The sequence below is a fragment of the Oncorhynchus mykiss genome, chromosome 27 (assembly GCF_013265735.2).
Source record: "Oncorhynchus mykiss isolate Arlee chromosome 27, USDA_OmykA_1.1, whole genome shotgun sequence".
Lineage (NCBI taxonomy): Eukaryota > Metazoa > Chordata > Actinopteri > Salmoniformes > Salmonidae > Oncorhynchus > Oncorhynchus mykiss.
Genome location: NC_048591.1, coordinates 2,669,955 through 2,692,500, shown reverse-complemented (window position 1 = coordinate 2,692,500; position 22,546 = coordinate 2,669,955). Strand labels below are relative to the sequence as shown.

Below are 22,546 nucleotides of genomic sequence, written 5' to 3'. Positions count from 1 at the left end.
ACCAAAATTGAACTTTTTGGCAACAATGCAAAACGTTATGTTTGGCGTAAAAGCAACACAGCTGAACACACCATCCCCACTGTCAAACATGGTGGTGGCAGCATCATGGTTTGGGCCTGCTTTTCTTCAGCAGGGACAGGGAAGATGGTTAAAATTGATGGGAAGATGGATGGAGCCAAATACAGGACCATTCTGGACGAAAACCTGATGGAGTCTGCAAAAGACCTGAGACTGGGACGGAGATTTGTCTTCCAACAAGACAATGATCCAAAACATAAAGCAAAATCTACAATGGAATGGTTCAAAAATAAACATTTCCAGGTGTTAGAATGGCCAAGTCAAAGTCCAGACCTGAATCCAATCGAGAATCTGTGGAAAGAACTGAAAACTGCTGTTCACAAATGCTCTCCATCCAACCTCACTGAGCTCGAGCTGTTTTGCAAGGAGGAATGGGAAAACATTTCAGTCTCTCGATGTGCAAAACTGATAGAGACATACCCCAAGCGACTTACAGCTGTAATCGCAGCAAAAGGTGGCGCTACAAAGTATTAACTTAAGGGGGCTGAATAATTTTGCACGTCCAATTTTTCAGTTTTTGATTTGTTAAAAAAGTTTGAAATATCCAATAAATGTTGTTCCACTTCATGATTGTGTCCCACTTGTTGTTGATTCTTCACAAAAAAATACAGTTTTATATCTTTATGTTTGAAGCCTGAAATGTGGCAAACGGTCGCAAAGTTCAAGGGGGCCGAATACTTTCGCAAGGCACTGTATACAGTGAAGAGGTGACTCCGGGATGCTGGCCTTCTAGGCAGAGTTGCAAAGAAACAGCCATCTCTCAGACTGGCCAATAAAAATAAACATTAAGATGGGAAAAAAAGCAGACACTGAACAGAGGAACTCTGCCTCTAAGGCCAGCATCCCGTAGTCACCTCTTCACTGTTGACGTTGAGACTGGTGTTTTGAGGGTACTATTTAATGAAGCTGCCATTTCAGGACTTTTGTGAGGCGTCTGTATCTCAAACTTGACAGTCTAATGTACTTGTCCTCTTGCTCAGTTGTGCACCGGGGCCCCCCACTGCTCCTTCTATTCTGGTTAGAGCCAGTTTGCTCAGTTCTTTGAAGGGAGTAGTACACAGCATTGTACGAGATCTTCAGTTTCTTGGCAATTTCACGCATGGAATAGCCTTAATTTCTCAGAACAAGAATAGACTGAGTTTCAGAAGAAAGGTCTCTGTTTCTGGCCATTCTGAGCATGTAATCGTACCCACAAATGCTGATGCTCCAGATACTCAACTTGTCTAAAGGAGGCCAGTTTTATTGCTTCTTTAATCAGAAGTTTTCAGCTGTGCTAACATAATTGCAAAAGGGTTTTCTTCTAATGATCAATTATCCATTTAAAATGATAAACTTGGATTAGTTTACACAATGTGCTGTTGGAACACAGGAGTGATGGTTGCTGATAATGGGCCTCTGTACGCCTATGTAGATATTCCATTAAATATCAGCCGTTTCCAGCTACAATTAGTCATTTACAACATTAACAATGTCTACACTGTATTTCTGATCAATTTGATGTTATTTTTATGGACAAAAAAAGTTGCTCTTCATTCAAAAACAAGGACATTTCTAAATGACCCCAAACTTTTGAACAGTAGTGAGTATATATAACACTTTGAAAAAGACCCAAGACACTTTACAATAGTGACTGGGAAAAGAATTCAAACATCTCAAACCACATGGTACAAAACAGGAATAGGGTTGAAGAATGTTGCGTTGTAGCGGTGGAGGAAGCCAAGGAAATACCCACCCAGTATCTACTCCTCTAAATCAGATAACATAGGCCAAGGAGGGGATATAGAAAGAGGGGGCATGCCCAGCTTAAATAACCTCAAATGACCTCATAGTGATGTGCAGATTTATTGCCCTGTCATGAAAAAAACTGTACCTTGTTGTGAATATCTATATTTAAATCTGCCTGAATGAATGTGGCACATAGCGTGTCAGTTTCATCAAAGCGCTTCTCTGCACGTGTGCCCTCCCCTTCCCAATCACCCACAGCTCACGTTTCTACTCTCACATTGCACAAACAGCCATTATAGCCATTCAGCCAACCCACAGCCAATAGGGTGCCTAGTAGTCCCCTGCATCACAGGAAGCAAACATGCTATTGGCTGCCACTGCCAGTGAGGCTGTAAGTGGGAGGGTCTAAATTATGTAAACAATTTAAGCCAGGCAGCAGGGGGATGTAGGGGCTGCTAGAGATAGAGAACAACGAATAATATACTGGTGAGTATGTCGAGAGATCTAGTGTGGTTGAGGACAGAGAGATGGAGATAAAAAAGGGCAGGGAACAAAATAAAATACTTTGTACAATTTACCATGAAAACGTAAGAGAAACCCCTTTCCTATCCTGCTGACTAATGCTGACAGGGAACGAGGAGGGGGGTGGGGGGTGACAAAAATGAACAAACACAAAGGGTTGAGCACTTAGAGCGACAAAACAGCTGTTCCTCCATTTTAACGGGGAACTGACACAGGTCCTTATCACGGTGGTCCACTCCGCATGTGCATTTGTCAGGATGACATTTGTTTTTCCCAAAAGGGGTCATTCTCTCCCCCCCTCCCCCCATCATCAAAACGACCCCGCCAAGAGGCGAGAACAGCCACTGGCCCCACTAAACAATTAACATTTAAAAGAAAGATAGGATGATTATGAATAACAGTTCACGACATGCCATAATGAAATGCAATAATGAATCATGTTGTCAAATAAGGTGCCACAGAATTGTTGTGACAAAACTAAGCTTGAGAAAAGACTACGTTATGACTAGGACAACCGCCAACACTTGGGATATTTGAATAATGGCAAGATGTTTAGCTGACTCTTCACAATTCTACAGACCTCTCCCAGTACCTCAACTTAATCAACTTCAGGCTCATTACCCTTATGCCACAAACAAGACAGTGGGTGATTTAAACTTGGATGCAGAAAACAAACAAGTTAAATAGCATGTGCTTTTCAAAGTATTCAATATTTTATTGCAATTACTCAAACACACCCAGTCTGAGTGATGAGTTGTGCAGAGAAAGAAACATCTAATTCATCCTGCCCATTATGATAACAGAGCATCACAAACATTAAACTACCACCACACAGACTCACCTGGATCTTGGCGAGCTCCAGCTGGTATGGGGTGACCTCTGTGCCTGGTAAAGTAGTGTCTCTGCTCGGCACGGCCCGGTACACAGGCCCAGGTACCAGGTAGTCCTTTCCCAAATCATGCTCTTTCATCTTCTTTCACCAACATAGGAGCTGACTGGCGTTTCCACTCTGTGCTTTGTTTTCAACTAATTGATATGGAACAAGGGGAGTCGTGTTTGGAAAACATGGACAATTAGACAATCAGTATTGTTATTAACAACGTTAAGTTGGATTGCTTGGTTTCATTTGCCAGGTTTTTGATGAAATGGTCAGCACCTCACCATCAAATAGGGTATTTTCCAATTAAGGACAGGAACGATGATCCCATCCTATCCATGAGCCTTCTAGGCTGCCTGGTATGGGGTGAGCGAGTGGAGATGGATGACTCAGAAATGCTCATGTTTTTTTCCAATAGCACAGCAATATAACTGGTGATGCAGAGGCTGTACCGGTTACCACTGATACTGTCCCAAATATATACAGATGTTGCAGAGGGGCCAACTGCAAACTAGAAGGGTTATCCTCAAATGTTTTTAGGCCAGCTATTTCCGACATGGATTAGGGGGGTATTTTTGAAAAACTCGTCTATTTCCAAGCTTTCTTGCTACGCATGTGTCAGATTCCCTGCCCATATATTACAAAAAACAGAAGGGTACATGAAGTTCCGGATTATTATTTGTATTAGGGTGGGGGGGGATACGTGACATAATCGGAGGATTCAATAATGTCGATGTGGCCATTTGAATTTATACATTTGAGGACATTATGTAAGCCAACTTCATAGTGTCATCACACGATTCTTCAATTTGTCCTCTATTTATAAAATCGACCTAAAAAAAACTAAAAGGGAAAACAACCATTTCTTCACGAACCCCGTGACATACGACACTGCTTCGGACTGAGCTGTACAACCTGAGCATCGTTGCAAAATAAGCATCCTCAAATATCTTAAAATCATCAAATTATGTATGGCCGCTTTGGCAGAACCCGATTGACGGAACTAACAACCAACCTTTTCAGGACTATGCTACTATGCGCAAAACGTTTAGGTTTTATAAAACGTAAGCATGCAAAATGTCACTGTAAAATATGAAGTCTACCGATTATACAATCTTGTACATCTAAAAAAAATATATTTTTTAAGTGAATAAAATGAGAATCTCGTTGACAAATACCTGCGTCTCGTTGTCAGCCAGCAGAACCCGATCAGTGGCCACAGAATAACAATTTATTTATAAAGCTGCTCTTTGATGCAGTCGCTGTGTTACTGTAACGGAAATGTAGTTCAAGAAAAATACCTAATAATATACGGGAAGAGGTGGCTACAATCCAGGAGACTACAGTTCCCAAGTGCGCTTGATGGCGAGCATAGAAATTGTAGGTGTAATTTATGCTCTGCTATCATCCTGCCCCTGTGGTCTGGATGCTGCATTGGCACATTGAAGTAGAATATTCATTCAACAAATGTTTATTTTTCTATTCCGGGATTGCGAATTAACTTCCATCGGTAGATCTCCTTGGCACAAATTGGGTAATTGTGCGCTGCATACTTAGGCAGTTTGCCGTTATTTTGACAATTTAAGGCACATGGAAAGACGCCGTCAACAGCATCAACGTTTTGAGTGCAAAAGAGCGTAAATTCACAAACACCGAGTAGTGTATGCCTGTTTTAGTCATTAGAATCAATTTTAATAGTTGTATTTGTCATATTCGCCATGTTGCCCATTTATATTGTGTTCCTTTTGACTCACCTTATGTCCTCCCAACCTGGTCACAGAGCATTTCGTATTGTTCTGTATGTAAATCCGAGATACTCCATTTCCACGTTCAGTTATGGTATTTATTCATTTGTGGATGTCCGTCACCGATTTCGTATTATACGTTACAAATTAGCTAAGCGTTTGTTACACATTCTAGCTAGGTGGCTGAAGTTAGCTAGGCTAGGAGTACGTTTAGGAGTTAGGTTAAAGAGTACATGTTAGCTAACATGCTAAGTTATTGCAAAGTAGAAAGTAGTTGAAAAGTTGCTAATGGCATAAAATGCTAAAGTTGTCTGTGACGAGATTCGAACTCTCAACCTTTGGGTTGCAAGATGTTCGCGTTATACGCACGCCCATCCACCCAGACCTTATACAAGTAACCACCGGTTTTATGCAACCATATCCAATGAAGTGTCTCGGATTTACATACAGAATAGAAATGCTCTTAAACCCAGGTTGGCTCTATGGGAGCCGCAGTATTCCCTCTTGAAATCATAGTCCTATATGCGATCGAAAACAGGTCGGCTGCAATTGTGAAATATATATCCCATTTGACTGAAACCTTAGTTTCAGCCCAATACATTATGAACTAAATCTTTAGCTAGTCTATTTAGCATTAGGAAGGTCATAATCTCACATTTCTACCCTACAAATTAACATTTGGCAGTACCTCCAACCGGCCTCACATCCACAGACCACATGTAACCACACCAGCCCAGGACCTCCACCTGCAGGGTTTTCAGACCAGCCACCTGGGACAGCTGATGAAACTGGAGGAGTGTTTCGGTCTGTAATAAAACCTTTTTGTGGGGGAAAACTCATTCTGATTTTGCTGGGCCTGGCTCTCAAGTGGGTGGGCCAATGCCCTCCCAGGCCCATCCATGGCTGTCATGTGAAATCCATAGATAAGAGCCTAATCAATTCATTTCAATTTACAGATTTGCTTATTTGAACTGTATCTCAGTAAAATTGTCATCAAAAATACAATATTAGTTTGATTTGGGGTTAAACAGTGGTTTGCTCCTCTTGTAATATTCTCATATGTATGATACCTTTTGAATGTGCAGCTGGGCTTTTTTGCCAAGAAATAACATAACGCTGGTCAGCGCATCTGGATTGCAATACAGTAAATTTAAATTAAATTATGTGCCAAGCTTAGCAATGAAGCAGTGAAAAAAATAGTTGCTAGTTGTGTCATATTGAAATAATTAAGTGCAGGTGCCAATTGCAAACTAGAGGTTTGAGCTATGGAGACTTGGCACCCCCATAACAAATCCTGGACGTCCGTGTTTTGTCAATATATTTTTGTATGTTTGACACCATAGCCGGCTTTGAAACACTGAGGAACAGAATTTAGATCTGGACACAGAGAACCCTGTCCGGCATTAAAACATTTGAGGTTTTAAACTAACTATGAAATAAATAGCCATCCCTGAGGTTTAGAATTGAGACCCTGTTACCCAACTGTGTATATGAAAAATGTATTAGCAAGGCAAAATTATTTCCCCTGATTAAACCAACAAAGACATTGACCTATACCGTTGTCCAATCTTAATTTTCTTGAGTTTATAATCCTCAAAATCCAGCACTATTCAGAAAGCACAACAGTAACTTGTTTTTGTGTAAAAACACTTGATTGGTCAAGAAAGAATGAAGGTTAACTAAACAATAAATATTGTAAAGCCCTGAAAATAACATTATTTGAAAATGTGTTCACACCTCCCCCATGCCATGCTACCGTAGAGGCCAGTGATGGATTCCCACCCTCCCAACTGCCAAGAGAACACAGAACACCAATTGTGGACCTGACTTGTTTATTGTATGTACACAAAAACAGCACATTACACACGAGATGGGTACAGCATCTGAAAGACAAAAGCAGAGAGAGCAGTGAGTAGAGTTCATAGGCACCAAATCAATACAAACCACAGCAATACAGTAAGTGGGAAATTGGCTCTTCCAGATGTTTTTCCAAGCACTTGCCCAATATGTAGTGGTCATGTAGGAAAGGTAGAGAGGGTAAGTATTAAAATGGGGCCGACATCATTCTTATCACTAAAAACAATACATTAAGTAGCATTTAAATAAAACTAATGAAAAGGTTAGTGATTTCTTTGCTTTAACTTTTGTAAGGAAAACAGATCCCTTATTTTTCAGCAGTGGGTTTCCCAAAGCGTTTGTAGCTTCAGTAGTACGTTGTTTCTCCCCACAACAATAATAAGTAGTGCCCCACGGTGTAACGCTGCCAATGAAACATTTCAAGGAAACCGACGTGCCTTTCAGGGAAATCCTACCCTTTCCCAACATAAAATGTATGATCTACAGCACCACCCACAACATCTGAAAAGTTGTTTTTTAAATCTCAGCACCTCCCAGCTGGCCTCATACACAACCAGTCACTGGACATGTCCAAATACCCATACAAGCGTACTATATACTTAAACTGCATACTCGTTTTGACGTTTGATGTAGTAGAATTAACTAGTCTTTACCGACTCCCATGCTTGACAACAGCCGATAAACAGCACATATGGGTCGGCAGATAGCCTAGTGGTTAGAGCGTTGGACTAGTAACCGAAAGTTTGCAAGATCAAATCCTCGAGCTGACAAGGTAAAAATCTGCCTAGTTAAATAAAAGGTCAATTAAATACACTCACACAATTTAGTACCCTACAGGGCTTGACAATTAACTTTTGCCACTTGTCCAGAGGACAATTTTTTTTACTTTATTATTTTTTAAAACTTGTCCATGACCCCCAAAAAATGGTCCGCAATACAATTTTTATATCATTGTATGATGCAGGGAACCACTTTCCTACTATTTCACATAGGAAATCAGACAAAAATGAAGCCTACACTCTGCTTATTGGATTTGCATATTCAAGCCTGTCTCAAAATACAACAACTGCCCCTTTAAAACCCCTAGAGTCGATTGATGGACCAGTGCGTCAATAAAAAAAACACTAACAAATCCGTCAGTTTAAGTTAGAGATATGTTTCTTTGAACGGGCTGTGTCTCAATTCGCATCCGCCTGTGGCAGCCTTCCACATCTGCAGTGGAAGACAGCCGAGCAAAAGCAGTGTTTGTCAGACTGAGGAGTCCTAAAAATAAGCATTTTCACAAAAACGTATACTGTATGAACAGTATGGCCTACAAAACTATTATGACTACTATATGGAAAATGGGAGACTCACAAACACAATGGTGTCCTCAGTTTTGCTCTACGACCCCCACAAGTGTCACGGGACTCATTTTAAGGTTACAGTTAAAATAATAATAAATGGAGTATTGAGGTAGTTTTGTGCCTAACCAAAAAAGGGTTGTTAAATAGTGTAAAGAAATTACATAAAAAAAATCCGGAGCTTTCTTATATCTCCTAGATATAGGACAGAAACAAACTTGTTCCTAAGATAACTTTTTGACTGTCTTTTACCATTTATGAATGTTTTATTCAATGCATTTCTATAGACTACAGTAGTAAAAGCCAAATTCAATATTTTATCAAATCATTTTGGGCTACCTAAAGGGGTGCTAAAATTGAAAATCAAATAGCTAAACGATCCACAGTATGACCATCTTAAAACAATTCCATAAAATAATTCCCTCCAAGCTCAAAATTAGCGGCGTTCCGTCGTCCCTGGGACAATAAAAAAACAACAACATTCGAAATAGACTGGAATGACAGATACAAAATTCATAGAACTATGTAAAATTTTAAAAGCAATGAGGCTGATGCAACAGATTAGACAGTTTATCTTAAAGTATTGATCAAGTTTAAATTTCTTCATATTATAAGCCTAACAATGCACACATTGGCTGTGCGAGAATGTTCCAAAATGCAATTAGCAGGAAAACACTGTCCTTCAGTCTCTGGTCATGAGCATTTGATCTAGATGAACCATGCCTCGAGTATGTCGAATGAAAGCTTTTCGAAATTAATTAATTATCATTTATTAATTATAACCCTCCTTACATTTTTCAAACATGACTGGCGTTTACCCTTCAACCTATATTCTTTCAACATGTCGAGCCCTGCGCTGGTATGGGTATTCGGACATGGCCACTGTCTGCAGCCCAGAACCGGACTGCAGCGAGACTGGGCAGGTTAATAAGCTGCAGGAAACAGTGGGATTCTATCTTTCATAGTCAAAAAGATAGAAAACAAGTTACACAATGACATAATCGAGAGATACTGAAGACATCTAGAGTGCATCATGTGATTTTTAAAAACTATGGGCAGGCAAAGGTTAGTAAAGTGATTTGCCTGCTCAAAGGTGGTTAAAAAACAAACTTGCTGAACCAACCAAATTTGGGAAATGAAGCACTTTGCCATTCTACAAGTTATTTGTAATGGATGTTGCATACAAAGTCACATACTTTTCATCCAAAGTTTAAACCAATGAACAGAAGGCCTTTTCCCCTGACAACATATTTTTTAAGAGGGGATCTGGAATTACATGGTAGTTCCTCGAACTAACCAAAGTTAAAGTATATCTAAATTCATTCCTAAAGTACCTCTGATTTTAGACATTGTTGTTCAAGCCCTACAAAAAGCACACCTGAATTAAGTAATCAAAAGTCTACGGATTAGCTGTGTAGTTTAAATCGGGTAGGGTTGGATAAAATATTCTACACTGTTGGCTCGCAGCACTTCCTTTGAGCTGTATTCGTTTTTGCTTGAACCCAGCACAGTGCAAAAAAAGGGCTGTGCAGGGCTAGAACAAAACTGGACTGTCTGCTGGGTCTGGAATTAAACCTTGTGCTAATCATCAGCGAAGAACAGAAGAAGGTACCACTCACCACTCTGACTCTGTGTCCCATGGCTTTTGCTGGGAGGTTACTGCTGAACTTGGCCCGCACCATTCCACTGTTGCCATGAGCACGCATGACTTTGCCCCAGATTACCCGCGTCTTGTTGGGCTTGCCACCAGGAGTCACTGTGTTCCTGATGAGATTGAAGGAGACAGTGAGCAGAATCAGTCTTGTGTCATGGAACTAAATTAAAACAAGAAAAAATTAACTCAAACTGCAAAAAAAATAAGCTTGCTAGAGGGTGTGTGATGTGCATCCTGAGTGGACGCATATCAAAGAGTGAGCAAGATATGTTGAAACCTCCTTTGGGTAGTCTTAAGTGCCACTTTGCAGGGTGGGGCCATGCTCCCAGAAGTTCCATGACATGTACGCTGAATGCAAAGTGACAGTGTCCTACAAATCTTTAGTCTCTGAACAGTTGTGTTTTGTACCTTCTCTCTTTAAATCGGTCTCTAATACTTGTTATATTCACTGAGTTGTCAAAGTAGGCTACTATTTCAACATTGTGTCAGGCCTAGTCTATACTGAATCTTTTTGAGGTTATCTACATTTTGAAATAGTCTCTGAATAGTTGTTTGCATTTTTACAGAAGTAAGAATAGCAGTCAATCAAATAGCCTACTTTGTGTGGGTTTTGAAATAGTTTCTGAATATTGTCCTCTGGTCACATAACAATTATTATTTACATTGAAATATTACAAGTATAATATATTTGGTACATTTTAAGTGAGCAATTTAGTGACATTTACTCAAATTGTTATTAAAGAACAGGTTGTGCCCTTTAAAACTAAGTTGTAATTGTAATTTGAGAAAATGAGCTTTATCTTATTCTCAGTAATCTACAGCAGCATTCAAGAATTCTATTGGGGTCCTGTTATTTTTGGGAAACTGTACATAGCGATTTAAATGTCATGTAAACGCCAGCTGAAAGTACCAGCAGCCCCAAGTCAAAGCAGGTCCACTGAGGCCATGTGACGCACTGGAGGCAGGCCATGGAGGTGGAAACGCAAAAGCCGTCTTTTTGGCAAAAAACTACCGTGTCCTTAGTTGAAATTCGCAATGAAACAGAAGATGTAAAACTTACTTCTTAGCCTTGTAGACGTAAGCACAGCGCTTGCCTAGGTAGAAGTCAACCTCCTCCCGTGTGTACACTCCCTCCACCTTCAGCAGGGCGGTGTGCTCCCGCTGGTTCCTTAGGCCGCGCTTATACCCGGCAAAGATGGCCTTGCTCCACAGTCTGAAATATTAAAAGAATACATAAACCAGAGCACTCAACCGGTGTATCATCAGTCCCACATCCTGGAGCCATAGTAATCCAGTCAGCAGTCAGTCAACCATATACCCTAAACACTCAGCAGAATCAAACAACTCACAATTGAACAAACTACATTTAAAATTCAGTATAAACTAGCTTGAAACATTTACCTTACTAAGCTAAGTACTGACTCGCAAATATGTCTAGTAGCAACAAAAAAATCTTGGTCGACAGTCGTTGTCCTGTTCTATTGACCAATCGATTGGTCTAAATGTTTAATATATATATATATATATATAAAAGACACTGTTTCAATAAAATAAAAACATACACTAAGCTTGTCTGATGCTTTAAGCACACTGATTAATGATAATGGACAAATTACTTAAAAGCCAAATGGTCACACTTAAAAAAGAAAGAAAAGGTGAGTGCCTGTGTGACTGGCACAGGTTGTCTCGTTCTCCTCCCTACTGCAGCTAAAAGGCACCACAGCAAGTGTATATTGCGCTGGCTATGCTTTAGCTAAAACAATTTAAGCCATTTAGTTTGTTTCTTTGGTTATCGAAATCCTTAAATTGGTTTACAAAAAATATTATTTATTGTCTCAATCCTTGCTCTCTTTACATGACCAATAGGGCTTGACCTACAGTGCATTTGGAAAGTATTCAGAGCCCTTGCCCTTTCCACTTTGTTACATTACAGCCTTATTCTAAAACGGATTAAATCATTTTTCCCATCTCTCAATCTACACACAATACCCCATAATGAAAAACAAAAACAGGTTTTTAGAAATGTGAAATATTACATTTACATAAGTATTCCGACCCTTTTACTCAGTACTTTGTTGAAGCACCTTTGTCAGCGATTACAGCCTTGAGTCTTCTTAGGTATGACGCTACAAGCTTGGCACACCTGTATTTGGGGAGTCCCTCCCATTCTTCTCTGCAGATCCTCTCAAGCTCTGTCAGGTTGGATGGGGAGTGTCGTTGCACAGCTATTTTCAGGTCTCTCCAGAGATGTTCGATCAGGTTCGTGTTCTGTCCGGGCTCTAGCTTTGCCACTCAAGGACATTCAGAGACTTGTCCTGAAGCCACTCCAGCGTTGTCTTGGCTGTGTTCTTAAGGGCATTGTCCTGTTGGAAGATGAACCTTAGGACTGGGGCTGAGCAGGTTTTCATCAAGGATCTCTGTACTTTGCTCTGTTCATCTTTCTCTCGATCCTGACTTGTCTCCCAGTCCCTGAAAAACATCCCCTGCAGCTGCTGCCACCACGCTTCACCGTAAGGATGGTGGTGCCAGAAGTAACTTTTGGCATTCAGGCCAAGGAGTTCAATATTGGTTTCATCAGACCAGAGAATCTTGTTTCTCATGATCTGAGAGTCCTTTAGGTGCCGTTTGGCAAACGCCAAGCGGGCAGTCATGTGCCTTTTACTGATGAGTGGCTTCCTTCTGGCCACTACCATAAAGGCCTAATTGGTGGAGAGCTGCAATGATGGTTGTCCTTCTGGAAGGTTCTCCCATCTCCACAGACAAACTCTGGAGCTCAGTCAGTGCCCATCGGGTTCTTGGTCACCTCTGTGACCAAGGCCCTTCTCAACTGATTGCTCAGTTTAGCTGGGCGGCCAGCTCTAGGAAGAGCCTTGGTGGTTCTAAACTTCTTCCAATTAAGAATAATGGAGGCCATTGTGTTCTTGGGGACCTTCAACACGGCAAATCTTTTTTGGTACTCTTCCCCAGATCGGTGCCTCGACACAATCCTGTCTCGGAACTCTATGAATATCGAGTCTCAGGTTTGAATACGTATGTAAGCAAGGCATATTTTTTTATTAATACATTTGCAAACATTTCTAAAAACCTGTTTTCACTTTGTTATTATGGGATATCACTAAATTAGTTATAACACAGTAATGTCGACGGCAGGGTAGCCTAGTGGTTAGAGCGTTGGACTAGTAACCTGAAGGCTGCAAGTTCAAACCCTCGAGCTGACAAGGTACAAATCTGCCGTTCTGCCCCTGAACACTGTTCCTAGGCAGTCATTGAAAATAAGAATTTGTTCTTAACTTGAGGATAGGGGGCAGTATTTTCCCTTTGGATGAATTGCGTGCCCATATTGAACTGCATCCTACTCTGTCCTAGATTGCTAATATATGCATATTATTACTATTGGATAGAAAACACTCTGAAGTTTCTAAAACTGTTTGAATTATGTCTGTGAGTATAACATGGTAGGCTTTTTCCGTAACGTTTAAAAAAAAATCTGACACAGCGGTTGCATTAAGAACCAGTGTATCTTTAATTATATGTAGAACATGTATCTTTAGTCAAAGTTTATGATGAGTATTTCTGTTATCTGGCGTAGCTTTCTATAATTCCTCCGGATATTTTGGAGGTAGTTCTGAACATGGCATCATTGTAAACCGAGATTTGTGGATATAAATATGCATATTATCGAACAAAACATAAATGTATTGTGTAACATGTCATATGAATGCCATCTGATTAAGATTTTCAAAAGGTTAGTGATTCATTTTATCTCTAATCCTGCTTTTGTGACTATCTTTGGCTGGAAAAAATGGCTGCGTTTTCCCTTTGATTTGGTGGTGGTCTAACATAAATATATGTTGTGTTTTCACTGTAAAACATTTTAAAAATCGGACATTATGGGTAGATGAACAAGATGTTTCTTTCATTTGAGGTATTGGACTTGTTAATGTGTGAAAGTTAAATATTTCTAAAGAATATTTTTGAATTCCCTGCACCACCTTTTCAGCTGAATGGGGGGGTGGAGTTCCCCTTGGGGAACTACTTGCCATAACAGGTTTTAACTGACTTGCCTAGTTAAATAAAGGTAAAAAAAAAAAAAACATGTTTGACTTAGTTGTGGAAACTAAATTTACAAAAAAAATTAAAAAAGTTAAACTAGTCAAGTCGGTTAAGAACAAATTCTTACTTACAATGACGGCCTACAGGGGAACAGTGGGTGGGCAGAATGACAGAGTTTTACCTAGTCAGCTCAGGGATTTGGTCCAGCAACCTTTCGGTTACTGACCCAATGCTCTAACAACTAGGATACCAGCCTGTTGTAATGGGGGCAACAATACATTTTGCAAAGCCTTTATTACAACACAGCAAAGATTGAACAGCCAAATCTGTGAAATTGCTTTATCCTAGGCGTTTTGCCACAGAACCAGTAGGCTACTAAACACTCAAACAGGCAACAGAAGCAAGATCCATCTTATTTCTGTAGATAGTTTGGACACCTACTCATGCAAAGGTTCTTATTTCCAAAAAAATTGACATTGTAGAATAATAGTGAACACATCAACACTATAATAACACATATAGAATCATGTAGTAACCAAAAAAAGTGTTAAATCAAAATATATTATATATTTGAGATTCTTCAAAATAACCTCTCTTTGGCATGATGACAGCTTTGCACACTCTTGGCATTCTCTCAACCAGCTTCATGAGGTAATCACCTGGAATGCATTTCAATTAACAGGTCTGCCGAGTTAAAAGTTAATTTGTGGAATTTCTTTCCTTCTTAATGCATTTGATCCAATCAGTTGTGTTGTGACAAGGTAGGGGTGGTATACAGATGATGACCCTATCTGGTGAAAGACCAAGTCCATATTATGGTAAGCATAGCTCAAATAAGCAAAGACAAACGACAGTCCATCATTACTTTAAGACATGAAGGTCAGTCAATCCGAAAAATGTCAAGAACTCTGAAAGTTTCTTCAAGTGCAGTCGCAAAAACCATCAAGCGCTAAGATGAAACTGGCTCTCATGAGGACCACCACAGGAAAAGAAGACCCAGAAGACTCTTATCCTCTATAAGTTCATTAGTTACCAGCCTCAGAAATTGCAGCCCAAATAAATGCTACAGAGTTCAAGTAACAGACACATCTCAACATCAACTGTTCAGAGGAGAATGTGAATCAGGCCTTCATGGTCGAATTGCTGCAAAGAAACCACTGCTAAAGGACACCAATAAGAAGAAGAGACTTGCTTGGGCCAAGAAACACGAGCAATGGACATTTACTCCTCTCTTATTTAACTAAGCAAGTCCGTTAAGAACAAATTCTTATTTACAATGACTGTCTACCACTATTATTTGATGCTGCTGGCCCGCTATGAACATGATGAAGAACAATCTGGCCTTATGTGGCCATGTACTCTTATGGTTCTTATGGTAAAGAGGACTTTATACATACATGTGATTGATTAGACTGGTGGAAATCTGTCCTTTTGTCTGACGAGTCCAATTTTGAGATTTTTGGTTCCAACCGGCATGTCTTTTGAGACAGTAGGTGAACGGATTCTCTCCACATGAGTGGTTCCCACCGTGAAGTATGGAGGAGGTATGACAGTATAGGGGTGCTTTGCTGGTGAAACTGTCATGGAATTAATTAACCAGCATGGCTACCACATCATTCTGTAGCGATACACCATCCCATCTGGCTTACGCTGAGTGGCACTATCATTTGTTTTTCAACAGGACAATGACCCAAGACACACCTCCAGGCTGTTTAAGGACTATTTGACCAAGGGGTGATGAGTGCTGCATCAGATGATCTAGCCGCCACAATCACCCGACCTCAGCCCAACTGAGCTGGTTTGGGATGAGTTGGACTGCAGAGGTTAGGAAAAGCAACCAACAAGTGCTCAGCATATGTGGGAACTCCTTCAAGACTGTTGGAATTGCCTTCCAGGTGAAGCTGGTATAGAGAATGCCAAGAGTGTGGAAAGCTGTCAAAGGCAAAGGGTGGCTACTTTGAAGAATCTCAAATATATTTAGATTTGTTTAAGGGATGCACAATATATCGGTAAGCATATCAGAAACGGACAATTTTACCTAAAAATGCCAACATCGATGTCCAGTTTAACGCTGATGGGCAAAACCAATGTCAAAGCTGACGTGCATACTTACATAACGTAGGCCCATGACCTAATAACGCCACGGCAAATATAGTGCGACACGTGCAACACTGCATTCCTAACCTAGCCAAAAATGTCTGCTGTGTGGATCGTGCAGTCAACAAGTGCAGCAGTCATTTGAAAAAGTAAGAACATTTCAGCGAGACAACGCAAAGGCGAAATCCATTAACGCCAAGATAATGGAAATCATTGCCTTTGACAATCAACCGTTCTCTGCCGTGGATGAGGTTGGCTTTCGCCGAATGGCCGAGCACTGGTACACACTAGCAAGTAGGCGCTATTTTTCAGATGTTGCCCTACCTGCGTTACACAGTACTGTTGAAACGCACATCCATGAGCTACTTGCTTTGGGCATCACTGCTATTAGCTTCACAACTGACATTTGGACCAGCGATGTCAGCCCCATGAGCATTATGAGTCTGACAGCACAGTGGGTCGACGAGGATTTCCTACTGAGGAAAGCTGTATTGCATGCTCAAGAATGTGCTGGTTCTCATACCACTGCTGCCCTTTCAATTGCATTTGAGAACATGTTTGAAACATCAACACGCCAAGCTTCATTCAAACAACTGACTCGAGAAATAACGGCGCCTGCAGCAGACGCGATACCCTGTCATGGCATTGAAACGCCTGCAACAAGAACGCCAACAGAGACAGTCGGGTTAACTTGGAAAAGTACTCTATAGAGTAGAGGCTGTGAACAAGCGAGTCGGTGGCATTCTCTGAGCCTCTACTGTGTTGCCGGGTTTACGTGAAATGTTGAAACACAGCTGGACAAGATGGAAACGGATGCAGTGACAGTGTGCACCGAGGAAGAGAGACCACAGACAGACAGAGCTGAAACTTCACTGCTTGACATGTATGATGAAATCCTGGTTGAGACTGAACCGACTGAACAGCACAGCAAGTAAGTGAAAGAAGTAGGTTTTAATTATGTTTTACTGGTAATGGGGACATACAGTTGATTTCGGAAGATTACATACACCGTGGCCACATTTAAACTCAGTTTTTCATAATTCCTGACATTTAGCCCTAGTAAATTCCCTGTCTTAGGACAGTTGGGATAACCACTTTATTTTATTTTAAGGACTTTGTGCATGACAACTCATTTTTTAGAGATTGTTTTCACTTATAATTCACTATCACAATTCCAGTGGGTCAGAAGTTTACATACACTAGGTTGACTGTGCCTTAAAACAGCTTGGAAAATTCCAGATGATGTCATTGCTTTAGAAGCTTCTGATAGGCTAATTGACATAATTTGAGTCAATTGGAGGTGTACCTGTGGCTGTATTTCAACGCCTACCTTCAAATTCAGTGCCTCTTTGCTTGACATCATGGGAAAATCAAAAGAAATCAGCCAAGACCTCATCATTGGGTCTGGTTCATCCTTGGGAGCCATTTCCAAACACCTGAAGGTACCACGTGTACTATTGTTTGTACAGATGAACAAGTATAAACACCATGGGACCACGCAGCCGTCATACCACTCAGGAAGGAGACGCATTCTGTCTCTTGGAGATTAACGTACTTTAGTGCGAAAAGTGCAAAACAATCCCAGAACAACAGCAAATGACCTTGTGAAGATGATGGAGGAAACCGGTCCAAAATATCTACAGTTGAAGTCAAAAATGTAATGAAATGTCAAAATCATAGTAGAGAGAAGGATTCATTTCAGCATTTATTTCTTTCATCACATTCCCAGTGGGTCAGAAGTTTACATCCACTCAATTAGTATTTGGTAGGATTCCCTTTAAATTGTTTAACTTGGGTCAACCGTTTTGGGTAGCCCTCCAAAATTTTTTGGACCATTCCTCCTGACAGAGCTGGTGTAACTGAGTCAGGTTAGTGGGCCTCCTTGCTCACACACGCTTTTTCAGTTCTGCCCACAAATGTTCTATAGGGTTGAAGTCAGGGCTTTGTGATGGCCAATCCAATATCTTGACTATGTTGTCCTTAAGCCATTTTGCCACAAATTTGGAAGTATGCTTTGGGTCAATGTCCATTTGGAAGACCCATTTATGACCAAGCTTTAACTTCCTGACTGAGGTCTTGAGATGTTGCTTCAATATATCTAAATAATTTTCCTGCCTCATGATGCCATCTATTTTGTGAAGTGCACCAGTCCGTCCTGCGGCAAAGCACCCCCACAACATGATGCTGCCACCCCCGTGCTTCACGGTTGAGATGGTGTTCGTCGGTTTACAAGCATAACGATGGTCATTATGGTCAAACAGTTCTATTTTTGTTTCATCAGACCAGAGGACATTTCTCCAAAAAGTACGATCTTGGGCACCATGCGCAGTTGCAAACCGTAGTCTGGCTTTTTTATGGCGGTTTTGGACCAATGGCTTCTTCCTTGCTGAGAGGCCTTTCAGGTTATGTCAATATAGGACTCGTTTTACTCTGGATATAGATACTTTTGTACCTGTATTCTCCAGCATCTTCACAAGGTCCTTTGCTGTTGTTCTGGGATTGATTTGCACTTTTCACACAAAAGTACGTTCATCTCTAGGAGACAGAATGCGTCTCCTTCCTGAGCGGTATGACGGCTGCGTGGTCCCATGGTGTTTATACCTGCGTACTATTGTTTGTACAGATGAACGTGGTACCTTCAGGCGTTTGGAAATTGCTCCAAGGATGAACCAGACTTGTGGAGGTCTACAATTTTGTGTCTGAGGTGTTGGCTGATTTCTTTTGATTCAAGGTAGGCCTTGAAATACATCCACAGGTACACCTCCAATTTACTCAAATGATGTCAATTAGCCTATCAGAAGCTTCTAAAGCCATGACATCGTTTTCTGTAATTTTCCAAGCTGTTTAAAAGGCACAGTCAACTTAGTGTATTGTAAACTTCTGACCCACTGAAATAGTGAATTGCAAGTTAAATAATCTGTCTGTAAACAATTGTTGAAAAAAATCACTTGTGCCACGCACAAAGAAGATGTCCTAACCAACTTGCCAAAACTATAGTTTGTTAAAAATAAATTTGTGGAGTGGTTGAAAAACGAGTTTTAATGACTCCAACCTAAGTGTATGTAAACTTCCGACTTCAACTGTACGTAAATGCCAACAAAATAACTTTTTGGTCAGTGTGTGCGTTTCAACAATTTAACTGTACTAGAATGCTTAAAAAGGCAGCTAAAATTTTCAATATCGGTTATCGGCATTGTTTTTTCGTCAAGGAAAATATCAGATATCGGCCAAAAATGTCATATTGGTGCATCCCTAGATTCCATGTGTTATTTCATAGTTGATGTCTTCACTATTATTCTACAGTGTAAAAAATAAAGACAACCCCTTGAGTGAGTTGGTGTGTCCAAACTTTTGACTGGTACTGGATGACTTATAAAGCCAGGCACCTTTTCGGCCTCCTGAGTGGCGCAGTGGTCCAAGGCGCTGCATCTAGGTGCTAGAGGCGTCACTACAGACCCTGGTTCAATCCCGGGCAGTATCACAACCAGCCGTGATCTGGAGTCTCATACGGCGACACAAAATTGGCCCAGTTTCGTCTGGGTTAGGGGAGGGTTTGGCTGGGCTAGGCCGTCATTGTAAAATAAAAATTTGCTCTTAACTACTTGGTGACAAGGGGCAGTATTTTCACTTCCGGATGAAATGCATGCCCAAATTCAACTGCCTGCTATATAATCCTCAGAAGATATGCATATTATTAGTAGATTTGGATAGAAAACACTGAAGTTTCTAAAACTGTTTGAATCATGTCTGTGAGTATAACAGAACTTATTTAGCAGGCGAAACCCAGAGGACAAACCATTCAGATTCTATTTTTTGAGGTCATTCTCTTTTCAATTAGTTTTTATTGGGAATCCAGATTTCTAAGGGACCTTCTTGCAGTTCCTACCGCTTCCACTGGATGTCAACAGTCTTTAGAAATTGGTTGAGGTTATTCCTTTGTGTAATGAAGAAGTACGGCCATCTTGAACGAGGGTCACTTGAAGTGTACTGTTAGATAGAGGAGCGTGACCAGAAAGCTAGCTAGTTTGTTTTCTTCCTGTATTGAACACAGATCCTCCCGTCTTCAATTTTATCCATTATTTACTTAAAAAAAATACCTAAAGTTGTATTACAAAAGTAGTTTGAAATGTTTTGGCAAACTTTACAGGTAACTTTTGAGATATTTTGTAGTCACGCTGCGCAAGTTGGAACCGGTGTTTTTCTGGATCAAACGCACCAAATAAATTTACATTTTGGATATATATATATATATATATATATAGACGGAATTAATCGAACAAAAGGACCATTTGTGATGTTTATGGGACATATTTAAGTGCCAACAAAAGAAGCTTGTCAAAGGTAAGACATGAATTATATTTTTATATCTGCGTTTTGTGTCACGCTTGCAGGGTTGAAATATGGTTTCTCTCTTTGTTTACGGAGGTGCTATCCTCAGATAATTGCATCGTTTGCTTTCGCCGGAAAGCCTTTTGAAATCTGAGATGTTGGCTGGATTCACAACAGGTGTAGCTTTAATTTGCCATCTTGCATGTGTGATTTAATGAAAGTTAGATTTTTAGTCATTTATTTGAATTTGGCGCTCTGCATTTTCCCTGGCTTTTGGCCAGGTGGAACGCTCCACATATCCCAGAGAGGTTAACTGACTTGCCTAGTTAAATAAATAAGCATTAGGCTATTGATTATAGACATAAATAAATTGGGGTTTCCACTGTCCTCAATTGTCCTAGACAATTACGTGTTGATCACACTGCTTGCACTGTGTGCAAGTTTTGCAAAATAAATCAACATAAACATATTTTTCAATCATTGCACACACACTGCTCGCGAGCGTCTGCCCTACCAGGCGCAAAAATAGAGGTTGCTTCTATTTGTGGCGCAGAACGCGCTTGCAAGTCCTGCCTCTCATCTCCTTATTGGCTTTTAGAAGCATTTGCGCCCATGCCATCTCCTCATTGGTTATACCCACGTGGGTGACTGAAAGATGAATGGAGGTCAGTAGTGGTAATACACCTTATGCAAGTTAGTTGCCAATCGCCATATAATGTCCAAAAGAAAAAGCCTGGAAGGAGATTTGACTAGAAACAATTCGGTTGACTGTTTAATGTGTGGATTAATAGTCAGTGTATAGGATTTTATGCATTTCATTTTAAAATAACGTTTATATCCCAAGACAAATTAGCTTACGTAAATTGAATGGTTTCCGACCTGTCCCCAAATTAATATAATTGGTTCAGTTTATTTTGATATTTCAACCTGCATGTTGTGATCGCGTTTGGTGTGGGGGGACAAAATCAAATTTGGCACAAGCGTCCGGTTTGGGTAAGTGCATTTGTTAGAAAATAATATTTAATGTTACACCATTCTTTTTTACATAATCTATACTATTTCAGTACCACATGTCTTAGTGATGGCCTGTGCCACCCACAATGCATTAGTCCAATGAGACAGGCGAGAATCAGACAGGGGTCTTGTTCACCATAGAAAAATATGCTTGACTAAAGAAATCTCGGTCGACCAACAGCCCATCAACCAAATGGGGTCAGCCCTAAACAACTCAGTATCGTTAGTGGTAGGCTAACATTGGCTACTCACCTTCCTGGCATCTTGAGTCTATTCCCAGGCACGGAAAAACCTAATGAGAAAAAATGTAATGTAGTATGGTGTGAACGTGATAACTTAGAACACTACATATCTTACGTTAGCTAGCTACAAAAACGTTAAAGACTAAGACATTGACGAGATCTCATTGGGTCTAGATGGCTGTCGCTAACTAGCCACAGTGGTAGTGTTTGTCCGTTAAATCACCAACACACAAAATAAGGGAATACTGTTGTATCCTAATTAACATTGAAATACTTAGGCTAACTAGAGATGCATTTCGTTAACCTCATCCCTGCAGTCCGGCGCTTGCCCATTAGTTTCGTAAAACTATCCAAGTTATATCTTTGTCATCACACCCTCTCGGACTCAAAAACCAGACTACATGACAAGCGTAAGTATATTTATCGTTAAAATGACGTACATTTATGCCCAAAGTAGACTTAATAACGTTGACATTTCGATTTTAGAAAATTGACTCTTTATATTTCTCACCTGCACTGTAAGAAAAATGGAGGAAAAGGAAGTCGGAACGGAATGCTGGGAAATGTACGTAGTCGGTGACGACAGAGGCGCATGATAGTGATGGGTACTCCGGCTCTTTTCAGTGAGCCAGCTTGTTCGGCTCAGCTCACCATAATGAGCCGTCTCTCTTGGCTCTCAAACGGCTCTTTAAAAAAAAAACATGTTTTGTATTTTTTCAAGTCAAACAGTTTGGGATAGTTTGACTATGATTGGTGTTAAAACAATTCTAATTAAATTATTAAATGAAAACATACTCTACCTTAACCACAATGTATTTAAAAATGCATTGGTTTGTTATGAAAAAGAATGCTATTAAACATTTGCATTTAAAGTATAACTTTTTAATGTATATAAACAAAGTGCGTATAAATCTAACCATTCTAAATGAATACAATCTGAACAGCATAATAGAATATTGCACCATATCAAAGAAAAATACATAACAATTTGCAAAATTGCAGCATCCCAC

General features: G+C 40.3%; 2 protein-coding genes across 8 annotated transcripts in view; both read right to left on the bottom strand.

Annotated features, from left to right (window-relative positions):
- abcc5 (ATP-binding cassette, sub-family C (CFTR/MRP), member 5) overlaps positions 1 to 4,497 on the bottom strand; it is a 64,046-nt gene extending 59,549 nt beyond the window's left edge. For 3 of the 6 annotated variants that reach the window (XR_005040003.1, XR_005040004.1, XR_005040005.1), the window contains exons 1-3: positions 4,381 to 4,497; positions 3,487 to 3,558; positions 3,167 to 3,351 (exon numbers count right to left, since the gene is read on the bottom strand). Coding sequence is in view for 2 of the 6 variants with exons in the window: in XM_036965102.1 (XP_036820997.1) it covers positions 3,167 to 3,295 (129 nt within the window). In the remaining 4 variants the exon portion in view is untranslated. The remainder of the gene's footprint in view (positions 1 to 3,166; positions 3,352 to 3,486; positions 3,559 to 4,380) is intronic. The other 3 variants (XR_005040002.1, XM_036965102.1, XM_036965103.1) reach the window with 2 other exon arrangements.
- A 2,265-nt stretch (positions 4,498 to 6,762) lies between these two features.
- Positions 6,763 to 22,182, bottom strand: rpl35a (ribosomal protein L35a). Of its 2 annotated transcripts, none has more exons than XM_021587251.2 (5): positions 22,048 to 22,182; positions 21,547 to 21,586; positions 10,862 to 11,014; positions 9,767 to 9,911; positions 6,763 to 6,830 (listed from the first exon to the last, which is right to left on the bottom strand). In XM_021587251.2, exons 2-5 carry the CDS (start codon positions 21,555 to 21,557, stop codon positions 6,807 to 6,809), a joined length of 333 nt encoding a protein of 110 aa, XP_021442926.1. In that variant the 5' UTR covers positions 21,558 to 21,586; positions 22,048 to 22,182; the 3' UTR covers positions 6,763 to 6,806. The 2 variants fall into 2 exon arrangements, with proteins under 2 accessions (XP_021442926.1, XP_036820996.1); XM_036965101.1 differs by lacking the exon at positions 22,048 to 22,182 and adding an exon at positions 21,977 to 21,999.
- Between the last annotated feature and the right edge of the window lie 364 nt (positions 22,183 to 22,546).

Bases quoted from the DNA above. Each gene is read 5' to 3' on its own strand.
- rpl35a (XM_021587251.2), bottom strand. The intron at 9,912-10,861 runs GTAAGTTTTACA...CAATCTCATCAG, and splicing joins TACGTCTACAAGGCTAAGAA to GAACACAGTGACTCCTGGTG. The intron at 6,831-9,766 runs GTGAGTGGTACC...TTTGTCTTTCAG, and splicing joins TGGGACACAGAGTCAGAGTG to ATGCTGTACCCATCTCGTGT.